Source organism: Staurois parvus, unplaced genomic scaffold, assembly GCF_062004578.1.
Source record: "Staurois parvus isolate SC_StPar_1 unplaced genomic scaffold, SC_StPar_1.0 ptg002994l, whole genome shotgun sequence".
Classification (NCBI taxonomy): domain Eukaryota; kingdom Metazoa; phylum Chordata; class Amphibia; order Anura; family Ranidae; genus Staurois; species Staurois parvus.
This window is the reverse complement of record NW_028320790.1, coordinates 33418-50082: the sequence shown is the minus strand read 5'-3', so window position 1 is coordinate 50082 and position 16665 is coordinate 33418. Positions and strand designations below refer to the sequence as shown.

The window sequence follows — 16665 nt, the reverse complement described above, 5'->3', positions numbered from 1 at the left end:
GCCTAGGCGACTGGACCAGAAATGGGACTGGGTACGTGTTAAATTCAGATACCCACTCCGCCCCCCAAAAGGTGCCAATCCTTAATGGAGAGAGGGAGAGCAGTCCTTAAAGCGGAACTTCCCTTTTGGGTGGAGCTCCGCTTTAAGTGCTACAGCATATTTTTTAATCTCACAGCATTTAAAAACAAAATTGTGAGCTTTACCTTCCTGTTGGAGCTGAGCCAAGAATAGTGCAAGGTACGTGTCTGATATGAGTTCCGGAGCCGTCAACAAGGAATTCAAGTTAAACCACTGCGAAAAAAGGAAAAAGTAAACAAATAACATAAGCGAGATAATTAATGACACCGCTTTGTTTTTACGTTTAATTCATCACAATAATAACTGCATCAATATGCGTCTATTTACACGTGCCTGCCCAAGTGTAAGCTTCCGAAAGGATCCAAAAATGATGAAAAATAGTCACCCATGCCAAAACAATAAAAAGGTTGTTTAGGCCAAATATTTAAAAAATAAAAAAAAAATCCAATTTTGAATCATCGTTGACACAGCTATCCACACTTGTCTACAGTTGGCCACACATCCTGCTAGCCTTTCAGCAGGCAACAATGCAATGTAATACACTTCAGAACGGGGAGAAGGCGGAGCCTGAAGCAACACTGCGGGAGGGGAAGCAAGTCACGCAGGTAACAGCAGTGAGCCGCTTTCAGATTTTCATGCAGCGTGCTTATTCTGAGTTGATCTCCTCTGCAGTGCATGTCATGAAAGGCACAGTTTAAGAGTTACAAAAAAAAATGCAGGGCTTCCACTGTTCTCCCTATTCACTCCTGACATTATAATGACACTCACTGTTAGATAAAATCGCAAGCTGAAATTTTGTACTCAGCCCGTCACAGCTCCTGTAAGAAAAAGTGTGGAAGGTACATTGGAAGGTATGATGCATAACAGAATGCTGCTCTGTCCAATCAGTGCCTTTTTTTTTTTTTTAAATTATAATATGCTGCTCAAAGCCATTTAAAGGAAGTTTGTGCTGAGAGGAATATGGAGTCTGCCATGGCTGATGTCTCCTAAAAGAACAAGTTTCCTTTAAAGCCTAGACATTTTTGTAGTAAAAGGGACCATTTTAAACAGTTTTTTGTTAGAATTAAAAAAAAAAAACAAAAAACAACAAAAACACACCACGATATGAAAGTTATATTCCAAAACAGAAATGAAACTTTGCAATGAAATGCAAGGCTCACTTATTACATAGCACCCCTCCCCCCCACCCCATCTGAAATCACTGCATTATACCTATAGAAAAAAAATGTGGAAAAAAGTTAGAAAATATAATCCCCTCCCCTCTGATTTCTATGTGTCGGTGATGTAACAATACTTCCAATGGGATCCAAGAAAGCAAACAGATCTTGTGATAGGATGCCTTTACCCTGCGATGGAGTGTCAAGAGATTTGGGATACTTAGGGGCTCATTGAAAAAGCAGCATTATCGCTGAACTACACTGCACTGCTTTAACCACTTCCAGTTCGGACACTTTCCCCCCTTCCAGTCCGGACACTCTCCCCCCCCCCCTTCCAGTCCGGACACTCCCCCCCCCCCCCCCTTCCAGACCGGACACTTTCACCCCCTTCCAGTCTGGACACTTTCACCCCCCCTTCCAGTCCGGACACTTTCACCCCCCCCTTCCAGTCCGGACACTTTCACCCCCCCCTTCCAGTCCGGGCACTTTCACCCCCCCCTTCCAGTCCGGGCACTTTCACCCCCCCCTTCCAGTCCGGACACTTTCACCCCCCCCTTCCAGTCCGGACACTTTCACCCCCCCCTTCCAGTCCGGACACTTTCACCCCCCCCCCCTTCCAGTCCGGACACTTTCACACCCCCCCTTCCAGTCCGGACACTTTCACCCCCCCCTTCCAGTCCGGACACTTTCACCCCCCCCCTTCCAGTCCGGACACTTCACCCCCCCCCTTCCAGTCCGGACACTTTCACCCCCCCCTTCTAGTCCGGACACTTTCCCCCCTTCCAGTCCGGACACTTTCCCCCCCTTCCAGTCCGGACACTTTCCCCCCTTCCAGTCCAGACACTTTCCCCCCCTTCCAGTCCAGACACTTTCCCCCCCTTCCAGTCCAGACACTTTCTCCCCCTTCCAGTCCAGACACTTTCACCCCCTTCCAGTCCGTTGTGAATGGCCCTGTACCATCTGACCTCTGTGATCATTCACAGATTTCACATGTAGTAAGCAATGATGTCAGAAGTGACATCTTGCTTACTACTCTGCATGTGATCACTGATTGGCCAATCAGTGATCACATGATTGGAACCTCACACAGAGGTCCCGTACAACGATCGGTGTTCCACTGTGTCCAGAGGACACAGCGGGCACTGGATCGCAGTGCTGTGCACTCCCAGGGAGCGTGCACAAGCAGGGGGCGGGGAGGCCGTTTATAAATGGCCACCTGCACTGTTCCCGTCCGGCCGTTTATATACATTGGTTGGACGGGAAGTGGTTAAAGTTGAACTCCAAGGAAAAGAAAAACTACCCTTACAGTGGTGTGTTTCCCCTCATTCCCAACAATGCAAGGATTGCATGCTCTAGGGCAGGGGTGTCAAACTTCATTTCATCGCGGGCCATATCAGCATTATGGTTGCCCTCAAAGGGCTGGTTGTATCAGTAAGACTAGATGTCCAGAGCACCCATCCCCCCCCCATTACATCAGATGTCAAGAATCCCGCACCCTCCCTAACATCATCGTGCACCCCCTTTGGGGCAGAAAGTGCAGGGTCTGGAGGAGGACCAGAGGAGGAGTGGAGTCAGTAAACCAGAGTCTGCTGAATGCTGAGACCAGGGGAGGCAGAGATGAGGAGGTGCTGCAGCTGCACTGAGAGGTGCAGAATTTGGCAGAGGAGTTCTATTCTCCTCTCTGCTGCTGACTGCTGAGACAAGGTGGCGGCAGAAACAAGGGGGTACCTGCAGGAGAGGTGCAAAGGCCACACGAAATGGCCTGGAGGGCCGGATTTGGCCCATAGGCCTTGTGTTTGACACCTGTGCTCTAGGGTAACAAAAAATAAAAAATAAAATTAGATGAAAAAAAAACAAAAACACTCTTTCCTTATCCCTCATTCCCCTGGTAACCTGGGCTCTCAACATCACTGTGTGGCTCCAAGATGTGAGAGGGTCATCTGCATCCTCAGATACAATGTAGGACTGCCAGTCCTGCACTGTGTGTGACGACATCAGAGAGTGACTGACAAATAGAGGTCAGAAGAGAAGCAGCTTCTGGGGGGTGATCACAGATAGGAGGAAGCCTCTGAGAGCGAGGAATAAGGGGAGTAAAAATGCTTTGTTAATGGTACCCTAGATAGAGATTCGCATACAACCCTGGAAGTGCAAATGGAGCCGCACTGCAATACATTCATATGACACTACAATGTGCTGTACAAATGCAAATGTGTTCCGCCAGCTTCAGGGCCCTGAATGCAAAAAACCCCCAAAAAGGAATATAGATTATTAATAATAAAAAATGTTGTATGTATGCATATCTCCAAAACTGCAAAAAACCCCCAAAAAGGAATATAGATTATTAATAATAAAAAATGTTGTATGTATGCATATCTCCAAAACTGTTTTAGAGGAACTCAAGGGTCATGCAGAGGAGGAAGATCAAACAGCATATACATACACACACACATGTATACACACACACACACATATATATATACACACACACACACACACACACACATATATATATATATATATACACACACACACATATATATATACACACATACATATATACAGTGGGGATCGAAAGTTTGGGCACCCCAGCTAAAAATGTGTATTAATGTGCATAAAGAAGCCAAGGAAAGATGGAAAAATCTCCAAAAGGCATCAAATTACAGATTAGACATTCTTATAATATGTCAACAAAAGTTAGATTTTATTTCCATCATTTACACTTTCAAAATAACAGAAAACAAAAAAATGGCGTCTGCAAAAGTTTGGGTACCTGCAGAGTTAATATCTTGTACTGCCCCCTTTGGCAAGTATCACAGCTTGTAAACGCTTTTTTGTAGCCAGCCAAGAGTCTTTCAATTCTTGTTTGAGGTATCTTTGCCCATTCTTCCTTACAAAAGTCTTCCAGTTCTTTGAGATTTCTGGGCTGTCTGTCACACACTGCTCTTTTAAGGTCTATCCATAGATTTTCAATTATGTTGAGGTCAGGAGATTGTGAAGGCCATGGCAAAACCTTCAGTTTACGCCTCTTGATGTAATCCCCCGTGGATTTCGAGGTGTGTTTAGGATCATTATCCATTTGTAGAAGCCATCCTCTCTTTAACTTCAGCTTTTTCAGATGGCATCAAGTTACCATCCAAAATTTGCTGAAATTTTATTGAATCCATTTTTCCTTCTACTCGTGAGATGTTCCCTGTGCCACTGGCTGCAACACAACCCCAAAGCATGATTGATTCAACCCCATGCTTAACAGTTGGACAGAGGTTCTTTTCATTAAATTCTGTGCCCCTTCTTCTCCAAACGTACCTTTGCTCATTCCGGCCAAAAAGTTCCATTTTAACCTCATCGGTCCACAGAACTTGTTTCCAAAATGCATCAGGCTTGTCTATATGTTCATTTGCAAAGTTCAAACGATGATTTTTGTGGTGAGGACGTAGAAGAGGTTTTCTTCTGATGACTCTTCCATGAAGACCATAATTGTACAAGTATCTCTTTATAGTGGAATAGTGTACCACAGCTCCAGTGTCTGCCAGATCTTTCTGGAGGGATCGTGCAGTCAAACGTGGGTTTTGAATTGTTTTTCTCACAATCCTGCGAGCTGTTCTGTCTGATATTTTTCTTGGTCTTCCAGATCTTGCTTTAACTTCCACTGTTCCTGATGACTGCCATTTCTTAATTACATTCCAAAAGAGGATATTGACATCTGAAAACGCTTTGCTATCTTCTTATAGCCTTCTCCAGCTTTGTGAGCGTCAAACTATTTTTCAGTTTTCTAGACAACTGCTTAGAAGAACCCATGGTGCTGATTGTTGGGGCAAGGTCAGATGAGTCTGGGCATTTAAAACCTTTGAGATTGACATCACCTGGTCTTCCCAGACGATGATTGAGAACAATCCATGACACTGGCAGGTCTCAGCTTGGCAAAGGGGGCAGTGCATGCTATAAATTCTGCAGGGTGCCCAAACTTTTGCAGACGCCATTTTTGTTTTCTGTTATTTTGAAAGTGTAAATGATGGAAATAAAATCTAACTTTTGTTGACATATTATAAGAATGTCTAATCTGTAATTTGATGCCTTTTGGAGATTTTTCCATCTTTCCTTGGCTTCTTTATGCACATTAATACAAATTTTTAGCTGGGGTGCCCAAATGTTCGATCCCCACTGTATGTATATATATATATATATATATATACACACACACATACACATATTATACATATACACATACCGCTCAAAAAAGACCTCAATGGGGAGGAATCTCCTGCTGGATCTCTACTGACATGGACGGGGTGATGGGTGAGGAACGTAAGGATGCCCCATCGTTGGATGGAAATGAAAATGATCGACCTACAGAGGACTGAATTCAAAGACACCCCGAAAATCAAAGTGAAGAAATGATGCAGCAGGCGAGTCCATGTTGGTGAAATGTCATTGCAGCAACTCAGAATGGTCCTCAGTAGTCTGTGTGGCCCCCACGTCTTGTATGCATGCCTGACAACGTCGGGGGAAGCTCCTAATGAGACCACGGATGGTGTCCTGGGGGATTTCCTCCCAGATCTGGACCAGGCCATCACTGAGCTCCTGGACAGTCTGAGGTGCAACCTGGTGGTGTCAGATGGACTGAAACATGATATCCCAGAGATGTTCTATTGGATTTAGGTCAGGTGAGCGTGGGGGCCATTCCAATGGTATCAATTCCTTCATCCTCCAGGAACTGCCTGCATACTCTCCCCACATGAGGCCGGGCATTGTCTGCACCAGGAGGAACCCAGGACCCACTGCACCAGGAGGAACCCAGGACCCACTGCACCAGGAGGAACCCAGGACCCCCTGCACCAGGAGGAACCCAGGACCCCCTGCACCAGGAGGAACCCAGGACCCCCTGCACCAGCGTAGGGTCTGACAATGGGTCCAAGGACTTCATCCAGATACCTAATGGCGGTCAGGGTACCACTGTCTAGCCCAGGGGTAGGCAACCTGCAGCTCTCTAGCTGTTGTGGAACTACATTTCCCATGGGGCATTGCAACATTACAAAACTGACAGTTACAGCTATGACTTGCAGAGGCATGATGGAATTTGTAGACCTGCAACAGCTGGCGAGCCGCAGGTTGCCTACCCCTGGGCTAGCCTGTAGAGGTCTGTGTGTCCCTCCATGGATATGCCTCCCCAGACCATCACTGACCCACCACCACAACGGTCATGCTGAACCATGTTACAGGCAGCAGAACGTTCTCCACGGCTTCTCCAGACCCTTTCACGTCTGTCACATGTGCTCAGGGGGAACCTGCTCTCATCTGTGAAAAGCACAGGGACCAGTGGTGGACCTGACAATTCTGGGGTTCAATGGCAAATGCCAATCAAGCTCTATGGTGCTGGGCAGTGAACACAGGGCCCACTAGAGGACGTCGGACCCTCAGGCCTCCCTCATGAAGTCTGTTTCTGATTGTTTGGTCAGAGACATTCACACCAGTGGCCTGCTGGAGGTCATTTTGTAGGCTCTGGCAGGGCTCATCCTGTTCCTCCTTGCACAAAGGAGCAGATACCGGTCCTGCTGATGGGTTAAGGACCTCCTCCGGCCCTGTCCAGCTCTCCTAGAGGAACAGCCTGTCTCCTGGAATCTCCTCCATGCTCTTGAGACTGTGCTGGGAGATGCAGCAAACCTTCTGGCAATGGTACGTATTGATGTGCATCCTGGAGGAGTTGGACTACCTGTGCAACCTCTGTAGGGTCCAGGTATGGCCTCATGCTACCAGTAGTGACACTGACCCGAGCCAAATGCAAAACTAGTGAAAGACAGTCAGAAAAGATGAGAAGGGAAAAAAAATGTCAGTGGCCCCCACCTGTAATACCGTTCCTGTTCTGGGGGTCGTCTCATTGTTGCCCATCTAGTGCACCTGTTGTTGATTTCATTAACACCAAAGCAGCTGAAACTGATGAACAACCCCCCTCTGCGACTTACCTGACCAGATCCATATCTCAGGAGTTTTCATTGACTTTATGCTAGACTCTGATTAAGAAGTGTTCCTTTCCATTCTAGAGAGATGGATGGATGGAGACATGGATGGATGGAGAGATGGATGGATGGATGGAGAGATGGATGGATGGATAGAGAGATGGATGGATAGAGAGATGGATGGATGGATGGATGGATGGAGGGATGGATGGATGGATGGATGGAGGGAGGGAGAGATGGATGGATGGAGAGATGGATGGATGGATGGATGGATGGAGAGATGGATGGATGGAGGGAGAGATGGATGGATGGAGAGATGGATGGATGGATGGAGAGATGGATGGATGGATGGATGGAGGGAGGGAGGGATGGAGGGAGGGATGGATGGATGGATGGAGAGATGGATGGATGGATGGAGGGAGAGAGGGATGGAGGGAGAGAGGGATGGAGGGAGAGAGGGATGGATGGATGGAGAGAGGGATGGATGGAGAGAGGGATGGATGGAGAGAGGGATGGATGGGAGAGAGGGATGGATGGATGGAGAGAGGGATGGATGGAGAGAGGGATGGATGGAGAGAGGGATGGATGGAGAGAGGGATGGATGGAGAGAGGATGGATGGATGGAGAGAGGGATGGATGGATGGAGAGAGGGATGGATGGATGGAGAGAGGGATGGATGGAGGGAGAGATGGATGGATGGAGGGAGAGATGGATGGATAGAGGGAGAGATGGATGGATAGAGGGAGAGATGGATGGATGGAGGGAGAGATGGATGGATGGAGGGAGAGATGGATGGATGGAGGGAGAGATGGATGGATGGAGGGAGGGAGAGAGGGATGGAGGGAGGGAGGGAGAGAGGGATGGAGGGAGGGAGAGAGGGATGGATGGAGGGAGAGAGGATGGATGGAGAGAGGGATGGATGGATGGAGAGAGGGATGGATGGAGAGAGGGATGGATGGAGAGAGGGATGGATGGAGAGAGGGATGGATGGAGAGAGAGAGGGATGGATGGAGAGAGGATGGATGGATGGAGAGAGGGATGGATGGATGGAGAGAGGGATGGATGGATGGAGAGAGGGATGGATGGATGGAGAGAGGGATGGATGGATGGAGAGATGGAGGGAGAGATGGATGGAGGGAGAGATGGATGGAGGGAGGGATAGATGGAGAGATGGAGGGATGGATGGATGGAGGGATGGATGGATGGAGAGATGGATGGATGGATGGAGAGATGGATGGATGGATGGATGGATGGAGAGATGGATGGATGGATGGATGGAGGGATGGATGGATGGATGGATGGAGAGATGGATGGATGGATGGATGGATGGATGGATGGAGAGATGGATGGATGGATGGAGAGATGGATGGAGGGAGAGAGAGATGGATGGAGGGAGAGATGGATGGAGGGAGAGATGGATGGAGGGAGAGATGGATGGAGGGAGAGGATGGATGGAGGGAGGGAGGGAGGGAGGGATGGATGGATGGAGGGAGGGAGGGATGGAGGGAGGGAGGGAGGGATGGAGGGAGGGAGGGAGGGAGGGATGGATGGATGGAGGGATGGATGGAGAGATGGATGGAGAGATGGATGGATGGATGGATGGAGAGATGGATGGATGGAGGGAGGGATGGATGGATGGATGGATGGAGATGGAGGGTGGATGGATGGATGGATGGAGGATGGATGGAGAGATGGATGGATGAATGGATGGAGAGATGGGTGGATGGAGAGAGGGAGAGATGGAGAGAGAGGGAGGGATGGAGAGAGGGATGGAGAGAGGGATGGATGGAGAGAGGGATGGGTGGAGAGAGGGATGGGTGGAGAGAGGGATGGGTGGAGAGAGGGATGGATGGAGAGAGGGATGGATGGAGGGAGAGATGGATGGAGGGAGAGATGGATGGAGGGATGGATAGAGAGGGAGATGGAGAGAGGGATGGATGGAGAGAGGGATGGATGGAGAGAGGGATGGATGGAGAGGGATGGATGGAGAGGGATGGATGGATGGATGGAGAGAGGGATGGATGGAGAGAGGGATGGATGGATGGAGAGAGGGATGGATGGATGGAGAGATGGATGGAGGGATGGATGGATGGAGGGAGGGAGGAATGGATGGAGGGAGGGAGAGATGGATGGAGGGAGAGATGGATGGAGGGAGAAATGGAGAGAGGGAGGGATGGAGAGAGGGAGGGATGGAGAGAGGGAGTGATGGAGAGAGGGATGGATGGAGAGAGGGATGGATGGAGAGAGGGATGGATGGAGAGAGGGATGGATGGAGAGAGGGATGGATGGAGAGAGGGATGGAATGGATGGATGGATAGAGAGAGGGATGGAGGGATGGAGAGAGGGATGGAGGGATGGAGAGAGGGATGGATGGATGGAGGGAGATGGATGGAGGGAGGGAGGAGAGAGGGAGGGATGGAGAGAGGGAGGGATGGAGAGAGGGAGGATGGAAGAAGGGATGATGGAGAGAGGATGGAGGGATGGAGAGAGGGATGAGGGATGGAGAGAGGGATGGATGGAGAGAGGGATGGATGGAGAGATGGATGGATGGAGAGATGGATGGATGGAGAGATGGATGGATGGAGAGAGAGATGGATGGAGGGGAGAGAAGGAGGGGGAGATGGAGAGAAGGAGAGATGGAGAGAAGGAGAGATGGAGAGAGGGATGGATGGGAGAGAGGGATGGATGGAGAGAGGGATGGATGGAGAGAGGGATGGATGGAATGGAGGGATGGATGGTGGAGGGATGGATGGATGGATGGATGATGGAGGGAGGGATGGATGGATGGAGGGAGGGAGGAATGGATGGAGGGAGGGAGGAATGGATGGAGGGAGGGAGAGATGGATGGAGGGAGAGATGGATGGATGGATGGAGGGTGGATGGATGGAGGGAGAGATGGATGGAGGGAGAGATGGATGGAGGGAGAGATGGATGGAGGGAGAGATGGATAGAGGGATGGACAGATGGATGACAGATGGATGGAGCGATGGATGGACGGAGCGATGGATGGAGGGAGAGATGGATGGAGGGAGAGATGGATGGAGGGAGAGATGGATGGAGGGAGAGATGGATGGAGGGAGAGATGGATGGAGGGAGAGATGGATGGAGGGAGAGATGGATGGAGGGAGAGATGGATGGAGGGAGAGATGGATGGAGGGAGAGATGGACAGATGGATGGAGCGATGGATGGAAGCGATGGATGAACGGAGCGATGGATGGACGGAGCGATGGATGGACGAGCGATGGATGGACGGAGCGATTTATATATATAAAAAACCGCAAAAACACACTGTCTGCAGATTCTTCTGAATGGTAAATGGCGGCCATAACTGGGAGGAGTAATACAAGGAGCACACGGAGGTGACATCATCGGTTTTGTACCCTTTCCCAGGTATAATGCAGCAATTGCAGACAGGAAGTGGGCTCTTCATGGAGAAGCCGCGCATTTCTGTGCAAAGATCAGCTTTGTAACCAAATAACATACAACATAGCACACCTACCTGTTTGCCTAGTTTCCTTACAGTAAACCAGTGTTCTTTATAATTGCAAATAAAAGCTCGTTCGTTTCTAGGAATGAAATAAATATTTAAAAAAAGAAAAAAAAAAAAAAAAATCAATCAGTCTACAGTTGCAAGGAGCCCTGCAAAACCAAATACAAAATACTATATTACTGGTGAAAGGCCAATCAACTTTCACCCAAAACAATGCAAACTATGTAAATGTGTGAAATGAGGGGGGGGGTCTTACTAAAACTGGAGAGTGCAAATTCTGATGCAGCTCTGCATAGAAACCCAATCAGCTTCCAAGTTTTATTGTCAAAGCTTACTTGAACAAGCTGATTGGCTCCCAGGCCCAGTTGCACCAGATTCTAAGTGCTCCGGTTTTAGTAAATCTCCCCCAATATATTGGTTGGTCATTATGGACTGAATGAATATTCTCTGCATAGTGCTGCTAGAACTGTCAGAACTATATAAATCATTAAAATTAATGAAAATATAAAATATTTGTTACACTTGTAACAAATATCCAACAGGTTTCGGGGGTTCAAAGGCTCCCCCTTTCACCAGGGCTTGGTACTGCAGGACTGATAACCGAACATTTCTTTGTTGGAGGATCTGGCGTACTGCACTAAACACCGATCTTATGACTGAAGCCCATTTCTAGGACTGTAAAAGACATCTTACATGGGGTCGATGCCGAGGGTCTGATATTCTGGACTGTTGAACAGGATCAATTCTAATCCCCACACTCTCAGAGCGTCACTTATAACCTGGAAAAACAGCAAAAAGAAGCAGCAGACAGTGAGAGTCATGTCACATCAATCCATTGTCGTCTCACACAAAGAATTCCACTACTGCATCGATCGCACGTTTACACAGAACGAGTGCATTCTTTATCCACTCGAAGACCCGGCATTTTCTGCAACGTTTTGTTTAAATCCGTACTTTTTGCTAGAAAAGGACTTATAAACCTAACATCATATGTTGGTTTTTTTTCAGCAAAGACCCTAGAAAATGACATGGAGGTTGTTGCAATTTTTTATGTCACGGTATTCGTGCATCGTTTTTTTGGAAAAAATACACTTTAGCTAATTAGTGAATTAAAAAAAAAAAAAAAATATTATATATATATATATATATATATATATATATATATATTTTACACATATATATATTTTATACATACATACATATATATATATATATATATATATATATATAAAAAAACACACACACATATATATATACAGACACATACACACGCGCACACACACACGCGCACACACATATATATACACATATAAATACACACACACATATATACAGACACATACACACGCACACACACACACATATACACCCTGTTCCAAATTATTATGCAAATTCTATTTAAGTGTCACAAAGATGAAATAGTTTGTTTTTCAGTGTAACTCATGGATGGCATTGTGTGTCAGGGCTCTTTTGATCACTGAAAACAATCTGGGACACCTGTGATGATTAGATTGGCCGGTGAGCCCAATTTAAGGGAAAACTACTAAAGGACGGCGTTCCCCATTATTAAGCAGAGAACCATTTTCAAGCAATATGGGGAAGAAAAAGGATCTCTGTTGCCAAAAAGAGTGAAATAGTTCGATGCCTTGGACGAGGGATGAAAACATTCGATATTTCAGGAAAACGTAAGCGTGATCATCGCACTATGAAGAGATTTGTGGCTGATTCAGAGCACAGACGGGTTGGTGCAGATAACGGCACATTGAGGAAGATTTCTGCCAGATCCATGCATCGGATCAAGAGAGCAGCTGCTAAAATCCCATTACATAGCAGCAAACAGATATTTGAAGCTGCTGGTGCCTCTGGAGTCCCACGGACATCAAGGTGTAGAGTCCTCCAGAGTCCTGCAACTGTGCAGAAACCTTCTATTCGGCCACCACTAACCAATGCTCACAAGCAGAAACGGCTGCATTGGGCAGAAAAATACATGAAGACTCATTTTCAAACAGTCCTGTTCACTGATGAGTGCCGTGCAACCCTGGATGGTCCAGATGGATGGAGTAGTGGATGGTTGGTGGATGGCCACCCTGTTCCAACAAGGCTGCGACATCAGCAAGGCGGTGGTGGAGTCATGTTTTGGGCCAGAATCATGGGAACAGAGCTGGTCGGCCCCTTTAGGGTCCCCGAAGGTGTAAAGATGACCTCTGCAAAGTATGTGGAGTTTATGACTGACCACTTTCTTCCCTGGTACAGAAGGAAGAACTATGCTTTCCGTAATAAAATCATCTTCATGCAGGACAATGCACCATCTCATGCAGCAAAGAATACCTCTGCATCAATGGCTGCTATGGAGATAAAAGGAGAGAAAGTCATGGTGTGGCCTCCATCCTCCCCTGACCTCAATCCTATTGAGAACCTTTGGAGCATCCTCAAGCAAAAGATCTATGAGGGTGGGAGGCAGTTTACATCCAAACAGCAGCTCTGGGAGGCGATTCTGACATCTTGCAAACAAATTCAAGCAGAAACTGTCCAAAAACTCCCAAGTTCAATGGATGCGAGACTTGTGATCTGCTATCAGATAAGGGCTCCTATGTTACAATGTAACGTGACCGCTTCAAATGTTTACAAAGTTACAATGTTGGGAAAAGTTTGATTGAAATAGCTTTTGATTTCAGTAAATTTGCTGCAAACACAACAAATGACAATTTTCAGTTCTTTACAACCTAGAAAGTGTTTTGAAACTTCCTGTGCGGAATAATTTGGAACAAAAATCCTGTTATCATTAGGAGGTTTGTTCAATAAAATGTGAATTGTCCTCTTATAGTTGTAACCTGAGAATTCTGCCGACTGATATTTACATCAATTATTGAGGGAAATGAGAAAAATATCATTTGCAGAATAATTTGGAACACGGCACACACACATATTATATATATTTGTGATATATATATATATATATATATATATACATACACACACACACATATATACACACACACACCCTGATTTTTTGAAAAATATGAAAGAGGATGTTACGGCGAGTAAACAGATACCTAACATGTCCCGCTTTAAAACTGCGCACACCTGTGGAATGGCGACAAACTAAGGTACTCAAAAATCTCCATAGGTGATGCTTTAAACATTTTTTTACAGGTTACCTGTTTGCAGTTACAGTGTGTGTGTTCAATCTCCCTGCTGCCATTCACTTCCAAGCTCCTTGAGCGCTTAGTCTACAATCGCCTACGCTCCCACCTCACTGACAACAACCTCCTCGACCCCCTACAATCTGGCTTCCGCCCCCCTACACTCCACCGAAACCGCCCTCCTCAAAATCACTAACGACCTGCTAACCGCCAAAGCTAATGGCCACTACTCAGTCCTCTTACTCCTCGACCTCACCGCGGCCTTCAACACAGTCCACCACCCCCTCCTCCTTAATAAACTACACTCCCTCGGCATCAGAGACTCCGCTCTCTCCTCCTATCTATCCCAACGCTCCTTGAGCTATACCTATAACGCTGCCACCTCCCCCTCTCTGTTGGGGTCCCCCAAAGCTCTGTCCTCGGTCCCCTTCTCTTCTCCATCTACACCTCCTCCCTCAGCAAACTAATACACTCCCACGGCTTCAACTACCACCTCTATGCTGATGACACACAAATTTACCTCTCCACCCCTCACCTCACCCCCTCAGTCTCCGCCCGTATCGCCCACCTACTGATCGACATATCAGACTGGATGTCGTTCCATTTCCTCAAACTGAACCTTTCCAAAACCGAGCTCCTGATTTCCCCCCCCCCCCTCTCCATCACGACCAACAACGCCACCATCAGTCCCACCCTGCAAGCCAAAGCCCTGGGTGTCACCCTGGACTCAAACCTTTCCTTCCAACCCCAGGTCCAATTGTTGGCAAACTCATGCAGGCTCCACCTCCGCAACATCTCCAAAATACGTTCGTTCCTAACCCCAGACACTACTATACTACTCGTTCACTCCCATATTATCTCACGCCTGAACTACTGCAACTCCCTTCTCACCGGCCTCCCTCATCACAGACTATCCCCGCTTCAGTCAATCCTGAACTCAGCAGCCAGACTCATCCACCTCACCAACCGCTCCACTTCTGCCACCCCCCTCTGTTATTCCCTCCACTGGCTCCACCCCCCTCTGTCATTCCCTCCACTGGCTCCACCCCCCTCTGTCATTCCCTCCACTGGCTCCCGATTGCCCAACGCATTGAATTCAAACTACTAACACTGACATACAAAGCCATTCACAACGCTGCCCCAAACTACCTCACCGACCTGATACCCAAATACCACCCTACCAGTAATCTTCGCTCCTCACAAGACCTCCTACTTTCTAGCTCCCTGGTCTCCACCTCCCACGCCTGACTGCAGGTCTTTTCCAGGACTTCCCCCATCCTCTGGAACTCACTACCCCAATCCATCAGACTGTCACCTACCCTCCTCACCTTTAGGCGCACCCTGAAAACCCACCTCTTCAGGGAAGCCTACCCCGCCCTCACCTAAGAGCAGATCTCCTCCACTCCTCCCACCACTCCATCCCCCACAGCCACTTCCTCCTGTACCACTATCCCCTCCCTCCTAGATTGTAAGCTCCAAGGAGCAGGGCCCTCGAACCCCTCGTGTATTGTATTGTTACTGTGTTGTCTCATGTTCTGTCCCCACTATAATGTACAGCGCTGAGCAAACCTTTTAGCGCTATATAAATACTGTATAATAATAATAATATATTATATATTACATTCCCATCAGTCTCCGCCCTCGAGGAGCGTGCAATCTAAGGTCCCTCTAACTCACATTCATACATACTAGGGCCAAGTTAGACAGGACCCAATTAACCTACCAGCATGTCTTTGGAGTGTGGGAGGAAACCGGTGTGCCCAGAGGAAACCCACGCAGGCACAGGAAGAACATGCAAACTCCAGGCAGGCAGGTGCCGTGGTTGGGATTCAAACCAATGACCCTAGTGCTGCCAGGCGGAAGTGCTAACCATTTAGCCACTGTGCTGCCCATACAAGCCATATGGAAGAAAAATATATTTGAAATATGTCAGCGTTACCTAGGGTGGTGTCATGCAGATACAGCCTGCCTAGGGAGACCCACTCCTTTGGACTGATACATACATCAAGGCATTTTGACATTTATATCACCACTCCGCCTCTCCACCTCATCTAATCAGTGAATGCTTTGCATTTAAAGAGAAAAAAGTATTTTATGAATGGATGCCTGTGCCCAATGGCCGATCTTCTGTATTCAGAATGCAGCAAGGCAGCTGCTTGGCTGCTGTAAAGCATCTCTTGACTGACATTTTGACAGATGAGAATTGCCAGCAAATGGGGAAGTGCGGCTTAAAGGGCAGTGCGTACTCCATGTCCTGAGTACTTCAGTGACGTTATACTGGCTGTGTAGCATCCCCAGTATCTACAACTGGTTACATTTCCACATCCTAATAAAACATACTTTTTGTTCACCAACACTGCTCAGTTCACTACTTGAATATCTTTTACTAGAATGTTCATATACCAGAAGATTCCATCCATGGCAGGTAACATGCATTTTCTTTTTTACGTAGACACGCTTACCTGAATAGAGAAGAATCCGCTGTCATCCATGTTTCCAGATGGTTGCTGTAATGCCAAAGGTGGAAACATCAGTAATAATACAAAAGACCCACAACATGCTGACAATTTGCATTTACTTTACCCCTTGACCTCACATCTCAAAGAAAGTGTCGCCTAAAGAAGTGACACAAAGTCTCCAATCTATTACATGGGGCATGGAAGTCTAAAGGGATGCTAGGGATGTGTTCTTTTATACAGTATACGGTTTTGAAACAAAATGATGGATGGCAGACAAAGCCAAAAACTGTATCAACAGTACAGATGAAAAGAAAAGAGGATTGATCATCAGAGTCGTCCCGACAGAAAATGGAAGTGGGCTCATGATAGCCGCCGTACGTCAAAGA

The 16665-nt window shown here is 47.3% G+C and overlaps 1 protein-coding gene across 1 annotated transcript in view; it reads right to left on the bottom strand.

The window, feature by feature from the left end:
* Window positions 1–203: 203 nt before the first annotated feature.
* Window positions 204–16665, bottom strand: part of LOC149428736 (ataxin-3) — a gene marked incomplete at its 3' end in the record, with an annotated part of 37937 nt that continues 21475 nt past the window's right edge. Inside the window, exons 3-6 of the mRNA XM_089667064.1 lie at window positions 16283–16327; window positions 11371–11456; window positions 10687–10753; window positions 204–291 (exon numbers count right to left, since the gene is read on the bottom strand). Of these exons, the coding sequence (XP_089523190.1) occupies window positions 204–291; window positions 10687–10753; window positions 11371–11456; window positions 16283–16327 (286 nt within the window). The remainder of the gene's footprint in view (window positions 292–10686; window positions 10754–11370; window positions 11457–16282; window positions 16328–16665) is intronic.